Here is a 22136-nt window from a genome sequence, read left to right as displayed (position 1 = left end):
GATGGCAATGTTGTGAACTTCATGGTCAAGCGCATAATATCTATATAGTGTGGTTAATGCAGTTTAGTGAGAATTACTCATAAACATGGATGGCAAAAGTCAATAACAAAGCCCCGAGGGACATCATCTTCGTTCTATCTATACGGTATTTGTTGAATAAATAGGCAGTTCAGTTCTGAGTATGCCGTGGAAAACATCGTATCGCTGTTCCTTATAATTTGAGCTTCATAGCTATTATGTACAATAATACGAGAGCATACCTGCTATGTGAGCATTTGCTACTTCTATATGTTGTCGCACCACTAATGTCAAAACAATGAGTATGAAAAAAATGATGGGATAATCTTACTTGTCCCTAACACCGCCCAATAGATCCCTCCACTGATCGAAGAATAATTTTGTCATCAGATCGATTGTCACAATGGTGTAATATTATGTTTATTCAGACAAAAAGAACTCTGTGGCTAGATTTCCAATCAAATCATCTTCATTAATTATGATTTTAGAGTTTGACGGGGAGAACGCAAAATATTTTCCATTACATACAATAAGCCCATGTTCGGTTATCAGACCTGCCAGATGTGCACCTGGGTGACGACCAATCCATTTTAACAAGAGAACAGAAACAGTTCCGAGTAAAATTGTTGTTATTGCTTTCTTGTTGACAATGGTAAGATCGAGTTAAATAGAATCCCGCATGTCACAAGATTGTTTGTTTTAAAGGATTTCAAGACGATTGCAACATATTTAGGTTATATCAGCACTAGTAGAAAGGAAGAAAACGGGATAGATATATTCTAGAATAACAATTAAAGCATCCAAGAGAGAGAGAGAGAGAGAGAGAGAGAGAGAGAGAGAGAGAGAGAGAGAGAGAGAGAGAGAGAGAGTAAGACAAAGGGGAACTGGGAACAAATAGGGATCAGGTGTAGATTCCAAGAGTATACCATCAATGCACTTAGTTTGACATCACCTTATAAGTCTCATCCGGACACCATCCAATGCTCACATTACACATTCAGAATAAAAAATTTGACATTACATAAAAGAGATGATTTACAAGGGGAAAAAAATCATCTCCCAATACAATAACTATACATTTGACTGTTTCTCTCCTAGCCAAGGACTCTGACCAGGGCCAAGACAAAACCAAGTAGGTATGAAGATCACTAAATAAGTTTCCGGAATTAGGTATAATGGCATTACCATCAAATTTTCACAGCTTCTCAATGTACTCTACTCTGTCATCTGCATTTTTTTTTTTTGCCAAATTGGGACCTAAAATTTGCCAAAATTTGCCAAAAAACCCCCCAAAATTTGCCAAGAAATTTACCAAAAAGACCAAAAATTTGCCGAGGAGAACTAAGCGTTTTAGTAAAAATTAACACGCGATACAGACAAAAAATATATATAAAAGACAATTTGTTACATTTAAGGAGGCTACATTTATTTATTTACACAATGCAAAGCGATTTATGCGCCCAAACTTTCAGACAATCATACACACACACACACACACACACACACACACACACACACACGTACACTTTCAGTCAGACTCATTAAGGCCTAGTTTTCTTTTACTACTCAAAAAAAGAGGCATCAATAAACTTATTGTAGTAAAGGAAAACTAGTCCTTTGATGTTGTTTTCTGTGAGTCTACGCCTTCTGGACGACAAGACAAGATTGTAAAGAGAAAAACTTCGCTCAGCATTAGCTGACGAGCATGTTGAGAAGGCATACCGGGACGCCAATGCAGCGAGAGCTGGAACATAATCTGCCACAGACTTCCAAAATAGGGTCAGATCTATAATTCCAGTATCAGACTCTCTCACAGCACTGGGCCCCAGTTTCTCAATATACCTCGTGAACTCATTCTGAGGAATAACTGAAGTTGGAAGTGTAAGTGACTCGACTTATTTGACTTGAGAAATGAAATGACTGTGAATAGCGTTGTTACAAAGATTTTAAAGGATCATTATCCGTAGAGACGAAGTGAGTAGAAAAGTGCCAGAAGACAAGAGAGAATAAAAATTTTCGCGGCGGTGGTGGGGTTTGAACTTGCGACCTTATTGGTACAACTCCGCCTGGCCGGTGAGAGCGTGTTGGTAACAACGAATGCCGACCAGGCGGAGTTGTCGTACCAATAAGGTCGCAGGTTCAAACCCCACCACCGCCGCGAAAATTTTTATTCTCTATTGTCTTCTGGCACTTTTCTACTCATCTCTTGTTGTTACCAACATAAGTGCCTGCTCCACTCCCTTTTCTGAATTAAAAATTCACCCATATACCGGAGCATACTCAATGTCTCAATCGTGTCCATGTTATATGTTTGTGTTGAGAATAATGGCTATTAAGCTTAACTGCTGGCCAGGTAACTTCACGATGGTTGTGTGGCGAACCCGCGGTCTCCAGAAGTCGGTGTGAGAGAGAGAGAGAGAGCTCTAGGAATGACCTGAGTTTGAAACGAATATTTTTGTGTTCGTGGATAGCTCATACGGCAGAGTCACGCTCTCACCGGCCAGGTGGAGTTGTCGTACCAATAAGGTCGCAGGTTCAAACCCCACCACCGCCGCGAAAATGTTTATTCTCTATTGTCTTCTGGCACTTTTCTACTCACTTCATCTCTTGTTGTTACCAACATAAGTGCCTACCCAGGCACTGCCTGCTCCACTCACTTTTCTGAATTAAAAATGATCCGTAGAGAGTAGCTTCCCTTGGTTTGGGCCCAGGCAAAGCTGCAACATTTCTCAAGTTTCGCTTCTTTTTTCCCCCAAAATTTGCCACGCGATTTGCCAATTTTCCCACAATTTGCCACGATTTGCCAATTTAGGGAAATTTGCCAAAATTTGCGGATCGGCCTGATATTTACGGCCGCAAAAAAAATGCAGATGACAGTCTACTTGAGCTTGCATGCAAAGTTTTATCCTCTTAAACCAAGAATCAATGTAGATTGCCACCTTTCCGGTGGTGTGGCTGGAATTTCATCTTCAAATGTCCCAGCACCTCTAGGAGTCTCAAACTTAATCCCACGGAATTTTCCCTTCACAAAAGGTAAAGAAAGAAGACACAGGGGCCAGGTCGGGATAATATGAAGGGCGGGTTAAGATTTTAACGTTGTTTTCAGTCAAGAACTGCAATGGATGTGTGAGCATTAGCGTTGCCATAGTTTAATAACAACTCCCTTGTGCCTGTCTTTGACTTCTCTCAACCTGTCAGTATGCATACCAATTAATTTGGTGACTGCATCTGTCTTGGAGTGGCACTGTGGCGATGAAACCTTTTTACTTGAAAAAGCTAGCCATCATTTGTTTTCCAACGCTGCACTCGACGAATTCTTGCTTCCAGTCGCTTCGATATCTATTTGTAACTGCTATCTCATCAAGGGAAGTTCTTCTATCAGATCTGTTTGTTTTGTTTTTGTTTTTAAGGGTTTTACGGCGCTTGCAACACATTTAGGTCATATCAGCGCCAGTAAAAATGAAGGAAATGGGATATTAAAAAAGTTATAGAATTACAATTAAAGCACCCAAGAAAAGGTAAGACAAAGGGGAGTTGATTCAAATAGGAAACAGATGTAGATTCCAAAAAAAAAAAAAAATCAACTGTTGGTTTAAAGAGTACATGTGTAAGTTCAAATGAGCCAAATATGACGTCACAAGTGAAAGCAGGAACCCCAGTAGGACATTTGTTCCATTACTTTTTAACTCACCCTCGTATATTTGTTTTAAGGGGTTTTATGGTGCTGTAACAATTTTAAGTCATTTCAGCACTTTAAAAAAAGGGAGATTATATTGGACAAGTTGTTGATCCAAAGTACCAAAGAAAACGTAACATAAAATGGACTGGTTCAAATAGGGAACAGGAGATCCATGAGCAATTCATCCACGTGCACAAACAAGGGATTCCGTTGCGAAGGATACACAAAAAAACCTTAAAATACAGTGTATATATTCAAAACTGAAAATTGCAATTGTACAAAATAAAGAGATGACTTTCAGGGAGACAAATATCATCTATAAATATAAAAAAAAAAATCCCAAATAAACTATACATTTGATTCTCAGCTACAGATTTGAAAAAAAACCAACGAGCAGTTCAGAACAAAGATGAGACACGAAAGTGTTTTTTTGGAGCGTTTTACAGCGCTTGCAACACATTAAGGTCATATCAGCGTCAGTAAAAAGGAAGAAAATGGAATAGTAAAAAGTTGTAGATTTACAATTCAAGCACCCAAGAAAAGGTAAGACAAAGGGAAATTTGTTCAAATCGGAAACAGGTGTAGATTCCATGAGCACACTATCAGTATACTTAGTTTGAGATCACCTAAAAGTCACATCCAGACACAAGCACAGAGGAATACACTCAAATGTTTACAAATCATATATATATTGTAAACAAAATGTAATACAGTGCATAACAGAGAGATGATTTAAATGACAAAAAATAGCATCTCCCAAAACGAACCATACATTTGCTTTTATTTTTTTAAAGGGTTTTACGGCGCTTGCAACACATTTAGATCATATCAGACCCAGTACAAAGGAAGAAAATGGGATAGTAAAAAGTTCCAGAATTACAATTAAAGAACCCAAGAATAAGAAAGATAAAAGGGAATTGGTTCAAATGGGGAACAGATGTAGATTCCAAGAATACACTATCAGTGTACTTAGTTTGATATCACTAAATGTCTCATCCAGTTACAAGAACAGGTCCCCGCCAAGAGGTACACATTCAATTGTTTACAAATCATACATATGTAAAAGGAAAAATAATACCGTGTATAACAGAGAGATGATTTACCAGGTAAAAATATCATCACCCAAAACTAACTATCGACCGTCTCCAAGGTATCCGACCAGGGCCATGAAAAAAACAAAGTAATCTCATTCCAAGACAAAAACAGATAGCAAGTTGGAAAACAGATATAGGGGGGATAGAAAACACAGTATGTATCTCCCTGCCCACTATGGGAGGTCAGGAACCCCACCCAACATGATGAAAGGAAAAGAGATAAAGAGAGATAGAAGACAGAGTGACCTCTCCACCCACCATGGACAGCTGTATTTATATAACAAAATAAGACAAACGCATTGGGTTTCTATTTTTTCATAACTTTGGATTTCAGAAATATAATCAACAAAATACATTTCATCAATGATGTTTCAGCTATGGCACAAAAATACAATTTTTAATTAAAAAAAAAACTGACACCTAAATCAGAATGCTTTGGCTTGAATTAATTTGAATCTAAAACGTAAAAATCGAAGAAAAAAAAAGTAAAACAAAAGAAACAAAAATAACAATACAAAAAGAAAAGAAATAATTTTTCCGACTTTCCAATAAATAAGTACTTAATAATGTATGACCAATGACCAATTCAACAAATACATTCCCGTCAATTAAAAAAAAAAAATCAATCTTCAGGAATTTGCGTGCAATAGTACAATGTATGAAACGATCCAGTGATTTTGTATATAAAAAATGGCGACAAAGAAATGCTAACATTTAAGTAAGACATGCATGAAAATTTTGCTACTGAATGTCTTGGAATTGAATTCTTTATAATTTCGGTTTGCAAATTCAAAGAGCAAAAAACCCTCAAAAACAATAAATTAAAAAAAAACAAAAAAAAAACAAAAAAAAAAAACAAACCATAAGGAATCTAAAAAATAATATTTCCAATTCCAATTTAAGTTGCCACAACATTTGGAATGCTATTCACAGTATTACACATCCTTTGACTTCATCAGTAAATCAACACAATTTAGTCTTGAGTTGAATATAATATCTCTTTGGCCTATATAATCAAACTCTAACATTGAAGGTAACCTTAAAGAAACAAAAATTCTTCAAATGACGGCTTATTGTAGTTTATTTCTACTTTAGTTAAATAGTGTAAACACATAGGATACATAGAGCACCTAGTGTTTTCAAAGATGGCACTCGATAGTTGTTTTTTTTTCAACAATATTGCAGAGAACAAAATCCATATGATATTGTTTAAGCATATAATTTGTGAAATGATAATGAAAAAGATACACAGTATCAATAGTATTAGGTGGCCATTCAAAAGCAAATTTAAAGAAAGATACCAACAAGAAAAAAAAAGTTTTATCCACCTCAGTAATGTAAAGATTAAAGATAGATACCAAAACTCAAGTCAGAATAATATTTTGGGCAATAAGATATAAGCGTTACCTAAGACAACCTACTGATAAAATAAGGGTATCTACGATAACTTTTCTGCTTAAAATTAAGCATAATGAAGAAAAAAGGGGAAAAAAAGACAATTCTACTACTTCTATCCTGGAAACAGGATTCCACAAATAAGAATGTGAAAATAATTTAATAGATTTCTTAGGATTTTGTTATCACAAACTATCCTGACAAGATTTTGTTGCGTTTTACTGTCATATTAAAGACATTGTTGTCCTTGCTACTTTAACACATAAGAAGACTGTATATAATATATTAATGGGGTGAACCAAATAGGTTTAAAGCAATTCTTTTGTACTCAATTGAAAAAAAATATTTTTTAGAAAAAAAAAAGCAACAATCTTTGATTCCAGTTTTGTTTACAAAAGAACTTGACTAAATGTGAACAAAATGTTTGTTCAAAACTCTGATTGATTTGTTAAAATGTTTTCCTTAACGAGTAAAATACAAGACAATTTCAAAACAACCATTATAATATTCCGTTGTATTGAGTATAAATCATAAGCCATGTTTCTTGTACAAATCAAGTACGTCTTGAACATCTTCTTTGGATCCCATAAATATGGGGCATCTTTCATGGATACTTCCCGGTACGATGTCCAAAATGTCTGATTGTCCACTTGTAGCTCTTCCTCCTGCCTTCTCTACAATGTAGGACATTGGGTTGCCTTCATACATTAAACGAAGCTGAGCAAAGTTGGTGTGAAAAAAAAAAAGAACAGAAGATTACTATCAATCAAAAGATATCAGATGAGATCTAAAATATGACACTTGGAAAACAAAACTAAATAATAACAATAACAATAACATTAATGATAATAATAATAATAATAATAATAATAATAATAATAATAATTATAATATATAATAATAATAATAATAATAATAATAATAATATAATAATAATAATAATAATAATAATAATAATAATAATAATAATAATAATAATAATATTAATAATATATAATATAATAATAAATAATAATAATAATAATAATAATAAATAATAATAATAATAATAATAATAATAATAATAATAATAATATAATAATAATAATAATAATAATAATAATAATATACAGTCCACTCCGGAGAATCGCAACACCTTGGGATCAGCAAAAATATTGCGATTAACCGAAGTTGCAATTATCCGAAGTTGAGTTTCCTGCCCACTATTGCAACATTTTACACAAATATGGTAAATCTAATCAGTTGTTGTAAACATTGTTCTGAGTCCACCACAGACTGAACAATTTGGTTAAAAATATATTACAGCCCTGTATATATTTTGACAAGCAAAATCAGATTTAGGCAAGCCGACATCTTAAGATTGGATTCACTTTCACATTTTGTTCTCAACATTCGTAAAAGTCCAAGAGATTAGCCGTGATGAGAGACAATGAGGTCTCACCAACCCCGTTGGCCACAATGCACAGTTATTAATCAAAGGATATCATCGCTCAGTCTCTCCTCACAACTGTCATCGTCTACCTGTTGTCTAAACCACGCCCAGCCTACTTGCCTCATGTATAATGGTCACAGATGACCGCACAAACCCGAATTGCAAAGCCCTGCCTCTTTTGTCTCTACTAGTGTGGTGACACACTAATGAAGTATTAAACCCGCCCACTCTCGATTCTTCAACTTGTCATAATCTCACCATAATGAAATCTGATCATGAGATTTTGTTTGATTGATTCCATGAATTTGCCTCCTTTTGAGGTTGAAAATTTGTTGCAATTAACCATTGACTTTTACATAGAATTAATTCCGTTTCTTGGGAAATGTTGCAATTAACCGAAAGTTGCAATTAACCGAGTTGCGACTATCCGGAATGGACTGTAATAATAATAATAATAATAACAATAATACTGGAACACTGCTTTATCAGAACAGCTGCTTAATTTGGATGATCCGTCTATGGCAGAAATTGTTCTATATCATTTCAATCCGAATGTATGCCGGTTGATTGGAGCGATTTCAGACCTTTAGCAAATGCTGTATTAATATCTATCTTTCTAGGAAATAAAGATTATGAATATCCTTATTGAGATGAACAAAAAGGGAATCATCCTGTGTCGTCAAATGAACAAATAGATTCTTTAATTAGCGATGGCATTTAGCCTATTATGGGTATGCGTCGTCAGATGTTATCTTCAAGTGTCTTTGTTCATTTAGCTTGTTTTCAGGAAAGGATTCTCAGCAGTTCCCTATAATTGTGTGGCCACACATTCTCTTCATATCCTCATGCATCCACACATGTAATACAGTGCAACCTCTGGATAAGAACACCCTTGAACGATGACAGCCCCTAGATTGGGACATTGACCCCTGGTCCCGATTTTTTTGTTATATATCATTAGTAATGAAAACCAAATAATAGCAACATACCTTTTAGTAAAACCCTTGTTTAGTGAAATTAGTATGGCAATAATCGGTAGTTGACAACAACACTTAATAAAAAAAAAAACTCTAGCCAAATAGACAACCCCATTTTCGACCAAATCAAGAACGGATCAAGAACCAAGGTGTCTGCCCCGATGAATAAAAGATATAGACAAAAAGATGATGACAAAGAAGGAAACAGCTGCAAAATACGGGATTACCCTTAAAAGTTTGTCACGAATAGTCAAGAACAGGGACAAGATTGAACGAACGCCTGGTAACCACAAAGGAAGAAACCTCGACTTGCACGAATATGGCCATCGTTGAAGATGTGCTGACGTGGTTTAATGTTTAATTAAACAGACGAGAACTATATATATGCACCTACTTCTGGCCCCATCACCTGCAATCTGTCCAAAATCATTGAGTCCATTCTTGGAGTGACAAATTTTCATGTCAATCATTTAGATATTCTTTGATGATATAAGCCTGCCCTTTGACGTCTGCTGTTGCATTTTTGTTTTCTATGGTCACTCACGACTAAACCCCACACAGAAACAATTTCATAGATCCGTCCGTAACCATATTTCAAACTATTGCTTGAGATTTTTGACCAAAGAATGATTGGCTTCCTAGAATCTTGAACCTTCAACGATTGGACGTTTTGCTTTTGAAAATAGTTGTTTTATGGTTGCATCACAATCACCACCCTTATGACTTCATTAGTGAGGTATGGCTGACAGGTGAAAAAGCAAATTTGAGTTCTAGTTACACTTGAAACAAACAAAATATATCACCTCTCTCGTCTAACTGAGATATAAACAATGATATAAATATCAAGAAATCGGCCAATAAATAAAAAAATAGGCTAAAATAAACAAGTGCAATTTTAAAAATCAAATTTACTCTAAAAGAGTTGTTTTTCAAACAATAAAAAAAAATATACAGACCAATGTTCTTCTTTCTTCAAGCTGATTTCAACAATGTGACTTTCAAATTCCTCTCAATTATATTTTTCACTTTTAGTTTTTCGGTCTAAGGCTGACTCAGAAAGGTGTCAATTTTTTTGCATAACTGTAGCATAATACATTACGGCTTTGTTTTGGATCACCGATTACAGGTTGTGATTGGTCAAGGACTCAAAAGTCTACAAGAATAGACCACAGTGCGGTTCAAAGGGCGTAATATTTTTATTTGCTACACATCTTCTCAATGCTGAATAATACAAAGTAATAATTTAAGTTCCAATCTCTTCATTATAAAAAAATACCAAGAATGACAAAATTGGCCCACAAATAACAGAGATACAAATCATTCATAATTTTTTATGCTCACAATAATTGTCAACAAAGTTATTTTTCTTCACCAAAGTTGTAATTTTGGTCTGATTTTTACCTTACAATACAAAGGCAACGTCGATGAGTTCTTCCCTGCAAGTAAAAGGAATCAAATCTTAACTTCTACAACATTTTTTTTTTGGTCAACAAATTGATAAAAAGCAAAGCTGAAATCAACCACCGGTAGTGACGTGCCTGTCATTTCCTTCACTGCAATTGGATTTTACTTTGAGTTCTGTCTTGACTGCCCCACCCATGAATATTTCACCGTTGTCGGGTCTGACGGGTTGAATCTTAAAGTGTTGAACAGCGGCACGGCACTGTCTTTAAAGCAAACTGTGACATATCTGCTGGTTGGTGCTACTATTGTCAATGTATGAGAAAATACACATTCTAACATGATTGGGACATATCTCTTATCACAACCACTTGTCCACGCATGGCATCGTTATATTCATGGGCTTCACCCCCCCCCCCTTTTTTTTCTTGAAAACCCCGGAAAAAAGACACCTCTGGATAATGAGATAATTTTCCAGTTATGGGCAATGTCGTTATTCAGGGCTTGCACTGTATTAAATGTTAAGAAAAACTACAGATGCAATAGTAGGGAATCAACTGAAACAATGCACGGTATTGTGAATGTTATGCCACAGGAAACCTGTGCGCAATCTTGACAGGATGTCCAAATTATAAAAGCCATTCTGCGGCTTAAATGAAATATTTTCTCATCTCTCATTCGTGTTTCACTCATCATGGTTTGTTTACAAAGGGGAAACCGAAATATTCCTCTTTTCTATCTTAGTGAATTAAATTGAAGCTTCCATTCTATTTGATTACCGGTTTAAATTATTTTGAGCATCAAGCAGCAACATTTGCATTATTTGTTGTTACCTGACACTTCACAGCGTTTCATTTATTCCCCCAGCATCATTTCAAGCTCCGAATGAATCAATCCAAAAACAATGAACTCGCGATTCAACAACTAAACATAAAAAAATAAGAATAAATGATATAACCAACCTTTCCCTTTGGAGCTTGAGATGTGGCAGGGTACATGAAAATACCTCCATAAACAAGAGTTCGGTGCACATCTGCTACCATTGACCCAATGTAACGAGCTCCATAGGGCTTGCCACTCTAGAATTATAAAAATGATACAATATACATTCTTATGACCATACCACGAGACAATTATCATTGATACTGTTGATCAGAAATGAAAAGAACTTTGTGAAGTAGGCACTCTCTCTCCCAAATCTACCCCCAACACCTTACCTAGACTTTAATTAACATCCCCCCATCACTGTACATGGACTTTAACATCTCTTAAATGCAACACATGAACAATGACTAAAATATAAACAAATTTACAATCTTTTGCAGTTGCTTGTGAAAATGAATACTATGACTATTTATGCTTTGTGGCAAAAGAGTAAATATTAGAGGTTCATATATATAATTCACTTTTCCCATTTATTATTTTAACGTCAACAGACTTTCCTTTATGTCAGCTCATGAGTAAAACGTAATTTATAAAAAAATCTTTTTAACATTAAAAAATAAAAACTGAGCTCAACTATACTTTCTTTAGTAATTTGAGTAAAACATTAAACCAGTCTCATAGTCATTGTGTTTTAAATTAAAATATCCTTACAACTATTTATCTAAGATTTATTCTTTTGACAAAATCTTGTTATAGTTCTGTCATCATAGCATGAGACCTGTTTCCAATGTTTATTATCATTTGTGCGTGTCACAAATAAATGTAATCAATCACGAGTCATAAGTGAAAAATATAATGATAATTTCAGAGGATGATGAAATACATGCACTGAAGGTCTTTACTCTGAAAAGTAAAGAAAAAAAAAGCATGAGAGTTTAGGAATGAGTTTGACGGCTATGACGAACTCATGAGTATGTCCATCAATTTTCTTTCTTGGAGTACCACTGATATAACAAACCAGCTTGTCGAAAATTCCCGTCCAGCAGATTAAGCACAACCTAGCTACTCACTCTCTGTATGTGTGAGTGTCTTTTATTTATTTTTTTTTGTTGAGGAGGGGGGGGGGAGAGAGAGAGAGAGAGAGAGAGAGAGAGAGAGAGAGAGAGAGAGAGAGAGAGAGAGAGAGAGAGGAGAGAGAGAGAGAGAGAGAGAGAGGGGAGAGAGAGAGAGAGAGAGAGAGAGAGAGAGAGAGAGAGAGAGAGAGAGAGAGAGAGGGGGGGGGGGGGGAGAGGGAGGAATGTGTGCAAAATCAAAAAATGGTTTAAGAGAAAATACTGTTTGAAAGAAAGGTAGACCGGAGTAAGGAATTTCTAATACAAAACAAACTTCTTTTTTCCTGCATGGACTCATTCATTTTATCCATGCTTATCTGTATAAAATTATTGAAAGATGTAACTTTTGACTTACCTCTGGACGCTTTTTGCTGATGACATATTCCCTGACTGCTTCATCCCAGTATTGCTCATACCCTTCATTGATGGAATAGATCTTGCCTCGTGGTTTCATTGTGATGTTTCTTTCTGTCAGAATGAATTCTCCGATGGCCTGGATAAAAAGATCAAGCACAGTCATCAGATAAATAAATGGTGAGATTGATTGGAAATCACCACAGAAATTACGCAACAGCTGTAAATTGTAACTGAACACTTGCAGTGATTGGCCCATGGGGCCTTTTGCAAATACAAGCCATTGAAGATTGAAGACACTATTTTGGTAATTCGGACATCATTACAAATAAGAGCAGGGTTTTACAAATACATTCAACCTTATCATCTGAGAACCCCTTAAAAGATAAGATTACAAATAATAGATAAGTAAACAAAAATAAATCTGATGGATTGACAGCCTAAATTTATATAAAACTTGCTTACTGGATCCAGCATAAATCCATTGACACCGTTGCCAAGACTGAGAACAACCATTGTCGCACTCCCATACAGAGCATAACCAGCACACACTTGATTGCGGCCTGACTGTAGAACATCTTGAACAGAAGCAGGTCCTTCTGTGGGCTGTTTTATCAAAAAACAAAAAAGCAAAACAATAGTTTACTTTACATTTGTGACAGTAATGCAGAACCCCCCCCCCCCCTTTAAAAAAACAAACAAAAAAGAAAAAAAAACTGGAAAGTAAACAACATATCTAAAATCTAATATAAATTTAGGATAAATCAGTACCTAGGGATGAGGGTGGTACAGAGTCAACTGACTATTCATAACATTTAATAAGGTTAGAGAACATTTTTTACCGTCGATGCAACTTCTATTTTCTGGTTCTAACTTTCGATTTTCTTTATTAACAAAGAAGCACGGGTGTTACAATATAACATTTGCCATGACCAAATACAGAAACACAGCATCGCTGATGCGCATGCGCAACAGAGGTGTATAAAAACAATCTGTTAGTTACACCATCAATGGAGGTTAAAAAAACAAACACTACATAATCAACTACATAATCATAATCATACCGGTAACAGCAGTTCAACCAGTGTGGGACATTTAATACATATGATCTTCAAAATTTATGTAATCATTGGAGAAATCAATATAAGCCGATACTTGAGATAAAAAGTACATAAATGATATAGATAAAATGATTCAAAGGGTCATAAATACCTTTCTATAGATACCAAAAATGGATCCAATGGAAACAAGACAGTCGATGTTGGAAGATCCATCTAAGGGATCAAAACAAACAATGTACTTGCCCTGTTTAAGAAAAAAAAGAATATAATGCATGATGATAATAAACCAACATCCGCAAATGCAAAGAAGAAGATAAATAACATCTACAAGGAACTTGCAAACTTGAAAAAAACTCATCAATTTTGTTTTAAAAAAACATAAATATTTACCCATTGAAGAAGATATTTCGTGGGTGATTCCACATTTTCAACGTATCACTTGTAAATCAATCACTAAATGAGACTAGCCTCCATGCAGTATCATATTGAAGGTAATCAAATTAAAAATCCTAAAAGAATGAAATTTATATTTTTAAAAATATGCTCTAATGATAATGAATTCTTGCTTAAACCGAAAAAAAAACAACAAAAAACAAAAAACAAATAAAAAACAACTCTCTGGATTTGTGGTATTCTCATTAGTCTGACTTTATTGGCATCATCTTTTTGATTTAAAAAAAATTGTTTATCATTATTCAATAAAAAGTTATCCAACAAAACCATTAGGCATATGTGGCATGAGTTTCCCCCATCCCCCCCCCCCCCCCCCCCCACCCCCTTCATCTCTTCAGAAGCGTGCTATCCATTGATTATGATGTTAGTTTATTGCAAAATACAATGTCAGTTCAGCAGTTCTAGCTACTTCAATGGCAGATGAAGAGAAGGGTACAAAAAACCCTGTACCATTGCCAGAACCATACCAGTCCTTTTGCCTGAACATTAAGTGCTCATCCATGGGAGCTACTCGAACCAAAAATAATAATAATTGTGCTAAAATCAATTTGAAAAAATTACTTCTTTTTCACAAAGAAGTATATGACTGAGTTAATTATTTCAATTATAGCTGAGTAAGGCAATGAAGCTAAACAAAACTTACTATTTAAATATTACCACATGATCATGATCTATTATACGACTACGACACAATTTTAATAAAACATATTTTTACACCTTATTTGATGATGGACAAAAGAAAACCGTTGCACCTTCAAATTACAGAATTAAGAAAATATCAAACTTTAAAAAACCCAATCAAATTTGCCCAAAAATATGAAATGGAATTAACTCAAAATGACCTTGCGTTCATCCTCCACTTCAATCACATTTTCATTTTCCTCTGATACCAGCAAGCACGTTGTATATGATGACTTCAGCATGTTGATAAACAAGTCATTCGATAAAACATCCAACTTTTTGACAGAGTCACCAGTTGCATTAGATGAACCTGAAATTCCATACCTATGGATTAAAAAACAAACAAACAATTTTTAAAATTTACACAAAACACATGAGCTATCAAAATACATGGAACTATCCATTTTACCGACCGAGGTCTGTGGCTGTCCCATCTTTTATATCAATCTAGTGGCATAATTGAAGAAGAATAAACAAAGATTCCATGTTTGAAAAGATGACAGTGAGGGTAAATTTTGAATATTTTTAATGGACAGCTCAGTTATAACAAGTGTACAATCCTTTTATTTTGTGCATTTGCAAAGGAAAGCATGACAAGAACATCATATTTCCTTCAAATAAATAAAATTAGTAAAGAAAAGCTTCTAACAATTAATAAAGGGAATTTTTCTCTAATGACAAATATAAAAGAAGTGAGGTAATTGAAATGCAGCGGTGCTTGCCTAAATGACGAGTGGTTGGGAAGCAGAAAAAAGGGCTTTTAGCAGAACCGACCTTAAGATATACAGTGAAACCTCTGGATAACGACAACCCCTGGATAGCGACATTGGCCTCTGGTCTCGATTTTCTTGCTATAAGTTATTAGTAATAAAACCCCCCCAAATAGGGACATACACTTTAGTAAAACCCCTGTTTAGCAACATCGTTATAACAATATTAGGCAGTTGGTACCGATGCTTGGTAACCGACCATTGTCATCTCATAGTCTTAACTTATTAAAAACACTGTTTTTCCCCTCCCAATGAGATCACTTTGTTACCAACCAATCAGAACACATGTTTATCTATGATTTTGTCTTTCTCGTTTAATAAAGCGGATTTTGATTTAGATTAATTTTATGTAATTATCAATAATTAAAATACAAAAAAACCCCAACAATAAACAAAAACTATACTGCCACGGGAGACTATTCAGACTCGAGTCTGAATAGCCGCAGCCTTTGTAAAATACATGTACATGCACTCACATATAAACACACACACCAAATTAAAAAAAAAAAAAATTAAAAAAAAGGGGGGGGGGGGGGGGGGGGGGGGGCAGTGGTCCCCTGAAAGCACAATTGGTAGGGCACTCGTTTTATAGACAAAGGGGTTGAGATCGATTCAGGATGAAGTTGAGATTTTTTTTTTAACCTCCTGTCAACCTGGAAGTTATTGGATAGCTGGATGTTAGATCTGGTGTAATATAATTTGCAACAGACTAGCATCCTATTCAAAGGGCAACATGCGTTTCTTTTGTCTATTTAGCACTCTAGAAAATATATAAACCATCAACCCTATGTTTGACTAATGACTAATTTCATAGATACACACACACATACACACAGAGGGGGAGAGGGAGAGAGAGATAGATAGATAGATAGATAGATAGATAGATAGATAGATAGATAGATAGATAGATAGAGAGAGAGAGAGAGAGAGAGAGAGAGAGAGAGAGAGAGGGGGAGGGGGAGGGAGGAGGAGAGGAGAGGAGAGGAGAGAGGAGAGAGAGAGAGAGAGAGAGAGAGAGAGAGAGAGAGAGAGAGAGAGAGAGAGAGAGAGAGAGAGAGAGAGAGAGAGAGAGAGCAATAGAGAAATAGAGAGTGTGAATGATGTGTGTAGGCATTTATTGTATTATGTTCATATTTTATTGAATCACCCTGTATAATGTAACCAGAACGTTCTCTCTGTTCACTTGCAATCTGTGTAGTCAATCTCTCGATATGATTATCCTGAGTTTGAAATCACTATCTTTATGTTGTCTAAGTAATGTAAAAGATGTGAGTAATGTGTGTGTGTGTGTGTGTGTTTAACGTGGGCATGATTAAGCGACATCTCTCCTTCCTAATCAGGAGGTGTATTTGATTATAGTTATAGGGATTGTAAAGATGATAATGTATCCAATGTACCAAATGTTTAAAACAGGTTTAAGTTATATGATTTGTCACAAGAAAATGTGGCGCAAATACTAGAGATCAGGTAGAGAAGGGTCAAATTTGTAAAGGGAATCAGTGATTATATTTGTTTCCCCAAACCCCTTGTCCCTGCACATATCTGATGTATAAGGTTATTTATTTTCATAGTGAAAGGCCACTTTTCAGAAACCAATCAAAATCGAGGACAAGTTTTGAGATTTGTATTAGTAAATTGGTTGGCCTCCTTCAAACTGTGACTGCATACTGCATGTGAGGTTCCTGTCCCACTTTCATTTTAAAACTAAAAAGTTAATGCTTGCTGATTCATTATGATTATGACATATTTTCTCTTTATCTAGTGATTCGCGACTCGTCTGGTCTCAAAGGGAAATATTAAACAAAATGCTAAAAATAGAGATGGCTGTACTGAGATAGGAAAAGGAGCAGTCAGGACCAGAGCGAAATTTAAACGAGACAACAAACTCTTTAAATGATCTACTAAGTTGCGAAATTAAAACAAGAAAAAGCAACGAAATATTGTTCATCTATATATACTCACAACTGATGGATGCCAGCTTTTCTTACAGCTGATGAAATGGCCTTGATTGCAGAAACGATCGCATTGATAAGTTGTGTGAGGTCTCCAGTTGCTTGGGGATACTTTCTTTGCTCCTCCAACACAAACCTTGTCAAAGTTATACAATCTGTATCGATGGGTTGGCCTGATGACATTTTTTTCAAGTAATTAACTCACTTTGGTATGTTTGGAGAAAAAACGTAATTTGCAGACACTGCTGAACCTACAAATAATCACACACAAAAATCCCCTCAGAAGCCGGGACAAAACCAAAATCAAGAGAGACTGGAAGACGTGGAAGTGAAAGATATATAGGTCAGGTCATATCGGGTCAGTGGCCAGTCTGTTTCATATTTAATAACTAAAAATGATAATGCATTTTAAAAAAAAAGGATAATATAACCATAAAAACTAAACACCAGTTTAACTTAATTTGATAATGACTGAACATTGACTGTTTTTTATATCGTACTACATTATTTGTTTATTCAAAGAAGTCCTCATAATCACAGTTTTATTTATGCCGTGAAACTCCCAACTGGTCTACTTCTTGTCCTCAACTAAGGAAACGAAAGACCAAGGTTATCACGAAGTTCAAGGTCGATGAGTTCCACCTTTGCCGTATTTTTTGACGAGATAAAATTGTCACGTCGCCCAACTCATCATAATGTCTGTGCGGTGGCGGGGTAGGGGGGAGAAGTTTAAAGTTTAATCTTCAACCAAATACATTTCTACAAACCTAATCTCTAAGGATTTATTAAATTATTTTTATTGTAATCTTATAGTAACAGTGAAATAACTACCCGAAATAAAGAGATATATGAATAGCGACCTGCTATTTTAGTAGGAGACTCGATGAATGGTGCCCACCCCCCCCCCCTTCCGCCACACACACATACCATATATATATATATATATATATATATATATATATATATATATATATATATATATATTATATAGAGAGAGAGAGAGAGAGAGAGAGAGAGAGAGAGAGAGAAGAAGAAGAAGAAGAAAGACAGAGAGATCGAAAGAAAGAAAGAAAGAAAGAAAGAAAGAAAGAAAGAGAGAGAGAGAGAGGGAGAGAGAGAAAGAGAGAGAGAGAGAGAGAGGGAGAGAGAGAGGGAGAGAGAGAGGGAGAGAGAGAGAAGGAGAGAGAGAGACAGAGAGAGAGAGAAAGAAAGAGAGAGAGAGAAAGAGAGAGAGAGAGAGAGAGAGAGAGAGAGAGAGAGAGAGAGAGAGAGAGAGAGAGAGAGAGGGGGGGGGGCAGGAGATGAAATTTTTTATTTAGTTTGTAACATAGTAAATAAAATTATGTATGGTTTGCATTTGCTTTTTTTATCCGACATGGCAAATAGAGCGAATGACCTACATTTGAACAATTCAGCCAATGGTCGAGCTTCATGCAGACACACCTTCGACACACCTTCGCTTCTCTTTGTTTGCAAACGACCCGCTGCTCTGTGTAGAAGAAAAGAAGATTGCATCATCATTTCTGTCATGCCCATGAAATTTGTGACACGCCTTCAAACATGGTCGGACAAACATAGTTGGTTGTTTATAAACAATAACGTAAAAGTAAATGAAATCGATCTTTCGCTGATCATTGTTATTGTTTTTATAGGAATGTCTAGTCACCACACACATTTCTCGATCATACTATAAAACTATTATTTTACACATAGTTTCCTGTGTTGTTTTTTTTTTTGATCAAGCGATAGAACAGTGGGTAGTTTAGTTAAACACACAACATCGATAGTAAAACCTGTGTAGCTCACTATGTTTACTAATCACTGCCATTGTTTCCGTTATGACGACTGTCCGAGAGGCGTGGTTATCTGTTGAAATAATGAAATATTCATCTTAACAACGCCACTGCCACATTATCTCATTCATCTGTAGTGTTTCATTCATCCTGTTTTGTTGATAAAGGGGAAAACCGAAACGTTCATTTGATCTGTTTTTGTAATTAAATTGAAGCTTACATTCAAATTCACATTATTATTTTTTTCTTCGAGCTTCGAGCAGCAAACATTTACATTTAATTTTGGTGCACTGTAGTTTTGTTCAGTCTCATCATCAATGACCTCATGAAAGACTCAGCATAAAGGCTGAATAGAGGAGACAGGATGCGGCCTTGCCTCACTCCCCTTTTGACTGGAAACCATGTGAATAGTCCATGTTCAACAATTAAAGGTAAAAAATGGTGAAACCCTAATGAACCTGAAAAAAATACCGCGAGATGGACAGACTATTGTAGTGAAATGTACAACAGAAAGGACAGAACTATGGCACAAATGACACCAAACGATGAGGACCTTCCACCACTAAAAAGTGAAATAGAATGGGCAATAAATCGGATAAATAGGTAGATATTGGAAATATTTTTACCCTTTAATATTTGATTGCGAAAGGTTTTAATCGCTGATGCGTTTTCATATTCGTTGGTTGGATTGTGTTGTCACAAAATCACAGAAATATACAAACAAATCTTATAATAACTCAATTTGTCATTAGCTCATCGTCGTAATGACAATACCCCCAAACTGACGCAAAATACAACAATGTTAATTCAATTCCAATTGCATTTGATTATCAGACAGACAAATATACAAGCCTAGTCTAGATTATACAAGATAATACTCACGGAATCATTTTCTTGTGATAAGTCAGTACATAGTTGGAATACAATAACAGTAACCGTTTACAAATAATGACGACAAAAACAATACAGGCTTTACATGAACATAGGAAATAACAAATATATATAAGCGATTGTCATTGCATATAAGTAAATCACATGGCTGTAACTGTTCATTATTATTACTCATTTATTTCCCCCCGTTTAAATTTGTTTTGCTCCGTTACTTGAACTTTTGGGCATTTGGTTGAACCCGATATTTATTGAAAATCGATTGCAAAGTTAATTGGTTAAATTTTGATATTAAATACTTTTATTTTGACGTATAACTGATAGTTATAGCCATTCTAGTTCGTATAACCATTGAGGTTTGATCAACCAATTTCATTTATAAGCCAATAATATTTCTAAATAGATAAGTACTAAAAAGGCAACATCATAATATATGTTTTATCATGACGTATATTACACATGTCTTTGTCACTTTTAAAAGATATAACTATTAAGTACCTATGTAAAAAGTCATATTAAACTTTACAAAATCGATAAGTTTTATTCAGTTACTTGAAGTCTATCTAAAAAGAAATATATAAACTTAACTCCGTCCTTACCGACAATTTTCAGGATTTCTCCCGAAATGTCACAACTACAAAACACAATATATGGATTAAAAAAAAAAAAAACGATAATTCATACATAATTTTGTGCCGCAAACCGAACTTTACAAAGCAGAACAAAATTCTCATAGTCATAATAAAGATTTTTTCTTCAAATTTTGTGATAGACAAAACAAATTTGAGAAAGTAAAATGTTCATTGAATCGTAAAGAACATTATAGTGATTTTCCTGTTTTTGGTAAGGGCAGGGCTAATAGAAATATTAATGTTGACGTGACCGTATTATTTAAGATTGTTTTGCTAATCACAGTTCTACCGTTTTATTTTAGAACACAGTATGTGCTATTTGGTTACCAATGCATATACTGTGTTTTTTTTTTAAACAACGGCAGAGTTGGTGTGCATTCGAGTGAACAGCATATTCACGAAAGGGTTTGAACTTTGAACGCTTTTTCGTCACATCTTTGCTTTCCATGTGTATAGGTCTGACAAAATATCAAAAAAATTAATTGTGATATGAAAAATGTGTGTGTGTAAAGGATAGATAACTTAGGTATTTAAATGATATACATTTAAAGTGAAGTAATACTTGAATTCATTCCCTTTGTATGAAACCTGTCAAGATGGGTGCCCACAGCAACGTCTGACGGTTTACCAATATTTCATGTGTATCAACCTATTATTATTATTATTATTATTATTATTATTATTATTATTATTATTATTATTATTATTATTATTATTATTATTATTATTATTACTATTATCATCATCATAACCATCATCATCATTTTATATTATTTTATTATTATTTATTATTATTATTATTATTATTATTATTATTATTATTATTATTATTATTATTATTATATATTATTATTATTGTTATTATTGTTATTATTAATCTTATTATTATTATTATTATTATTATTATTATTATTATTATTATTATTAATATTATTATTATTATTATATTATTATTATTATTATTATTATTATTATTATTATTATTATTATTATTATTATTATTATTATTATTATTATTATTATTATTATTATTATTATTATTACTATTATCATCATCATAACCATCATCATCATTTTATTATTATTATTATTATTATTATTATTATTATTATTATTATTATTATTATTATTATTATTGTTATTATTGTTATTATTAATCTTATTATTATATTATTATTATTATTATTATTATTATTATTATTATTATTATTATTATTATTATCATCATCATTATGATATTATTACTGTCATCATGAAGCCCGTCCTGCATTCACATGTTTCAGAATAGACAACTCGGGTCAAACGTTTTAAGTTTCGTATTGTTCAGATTAATTCGCGTTGCTTGAAATTCTGTTTTTTTTTCTCTTTGATTGGCACTACTACACCAAGTATTCAAAGATTTTCATTCCATTACATTGAATTGCAGACGCCCGCCTCTCACACAAGGACTGTCCGGAACAACTCAGGTATGTAATTTCCTACTGAAATAAATAAAGTAATGCTACATAAATGTTCATATTAATATAAATCTATTTATAATGAAGATTGATTCATTTAAT

General features: G+C 34.2%; 1 protein-coding gene across 1 annotated transcript; it reads right to left on the bottom strand.

Annotated features, from left to right (window-relative positions):
* Positions 1 to 5095: 5095 nt before the first annotated feature.
* Positions 5096 to 17615, bottom strand: LOC144965146 (fructose-1,6-bisphosphatase 1-like). Its single transcript, XM_078900139.1, has 7 exons — positions 17275 to 17615; positions 14704 to 14866; positions 13560 to 13652; positions 12813 to 12953; positions 12349 to 12486; positions 10959 to 11075; positions 5096 to 6903 (listed from the first exon to the last, which is right to left on the bottom strand). Exons 1-7 carry the CDS (start codon positions 17445 to 17447, stop codon positions 6715 to 6717), a joined length of 1014 nt encoding a protein of 337 aa, XP_078756265.1. The 5' UTR covers positions 17448 to 17615; the 3' UTR covers positions 5096 to 6714.
* Positions 17616 to 22136: the final 4521 nt, after the last annotated feature.

This window comes from Berghia stephanieae, chromosome 2 (assembly GCF_034508935.2).
Source record: "Berghia stephanieae isolate SIO BIC M18660-M18661 chromosome 2, UCSD_Bste_1.3, whole genome shotgun sequence".
Classification (NCBI taxonomy): domain Eukaryota; kingdom Metazoa; phylum Mollusca; class Gastropoda; order Nudibranchia; family Aeolidiidae; genus Berghia; species Berghia stephanieae.
The sequence above is the reverse complement of the archived record's forward strand: the minus strand, read 5'-3'. Positions and strand labels throughout refer to the sequence as shown.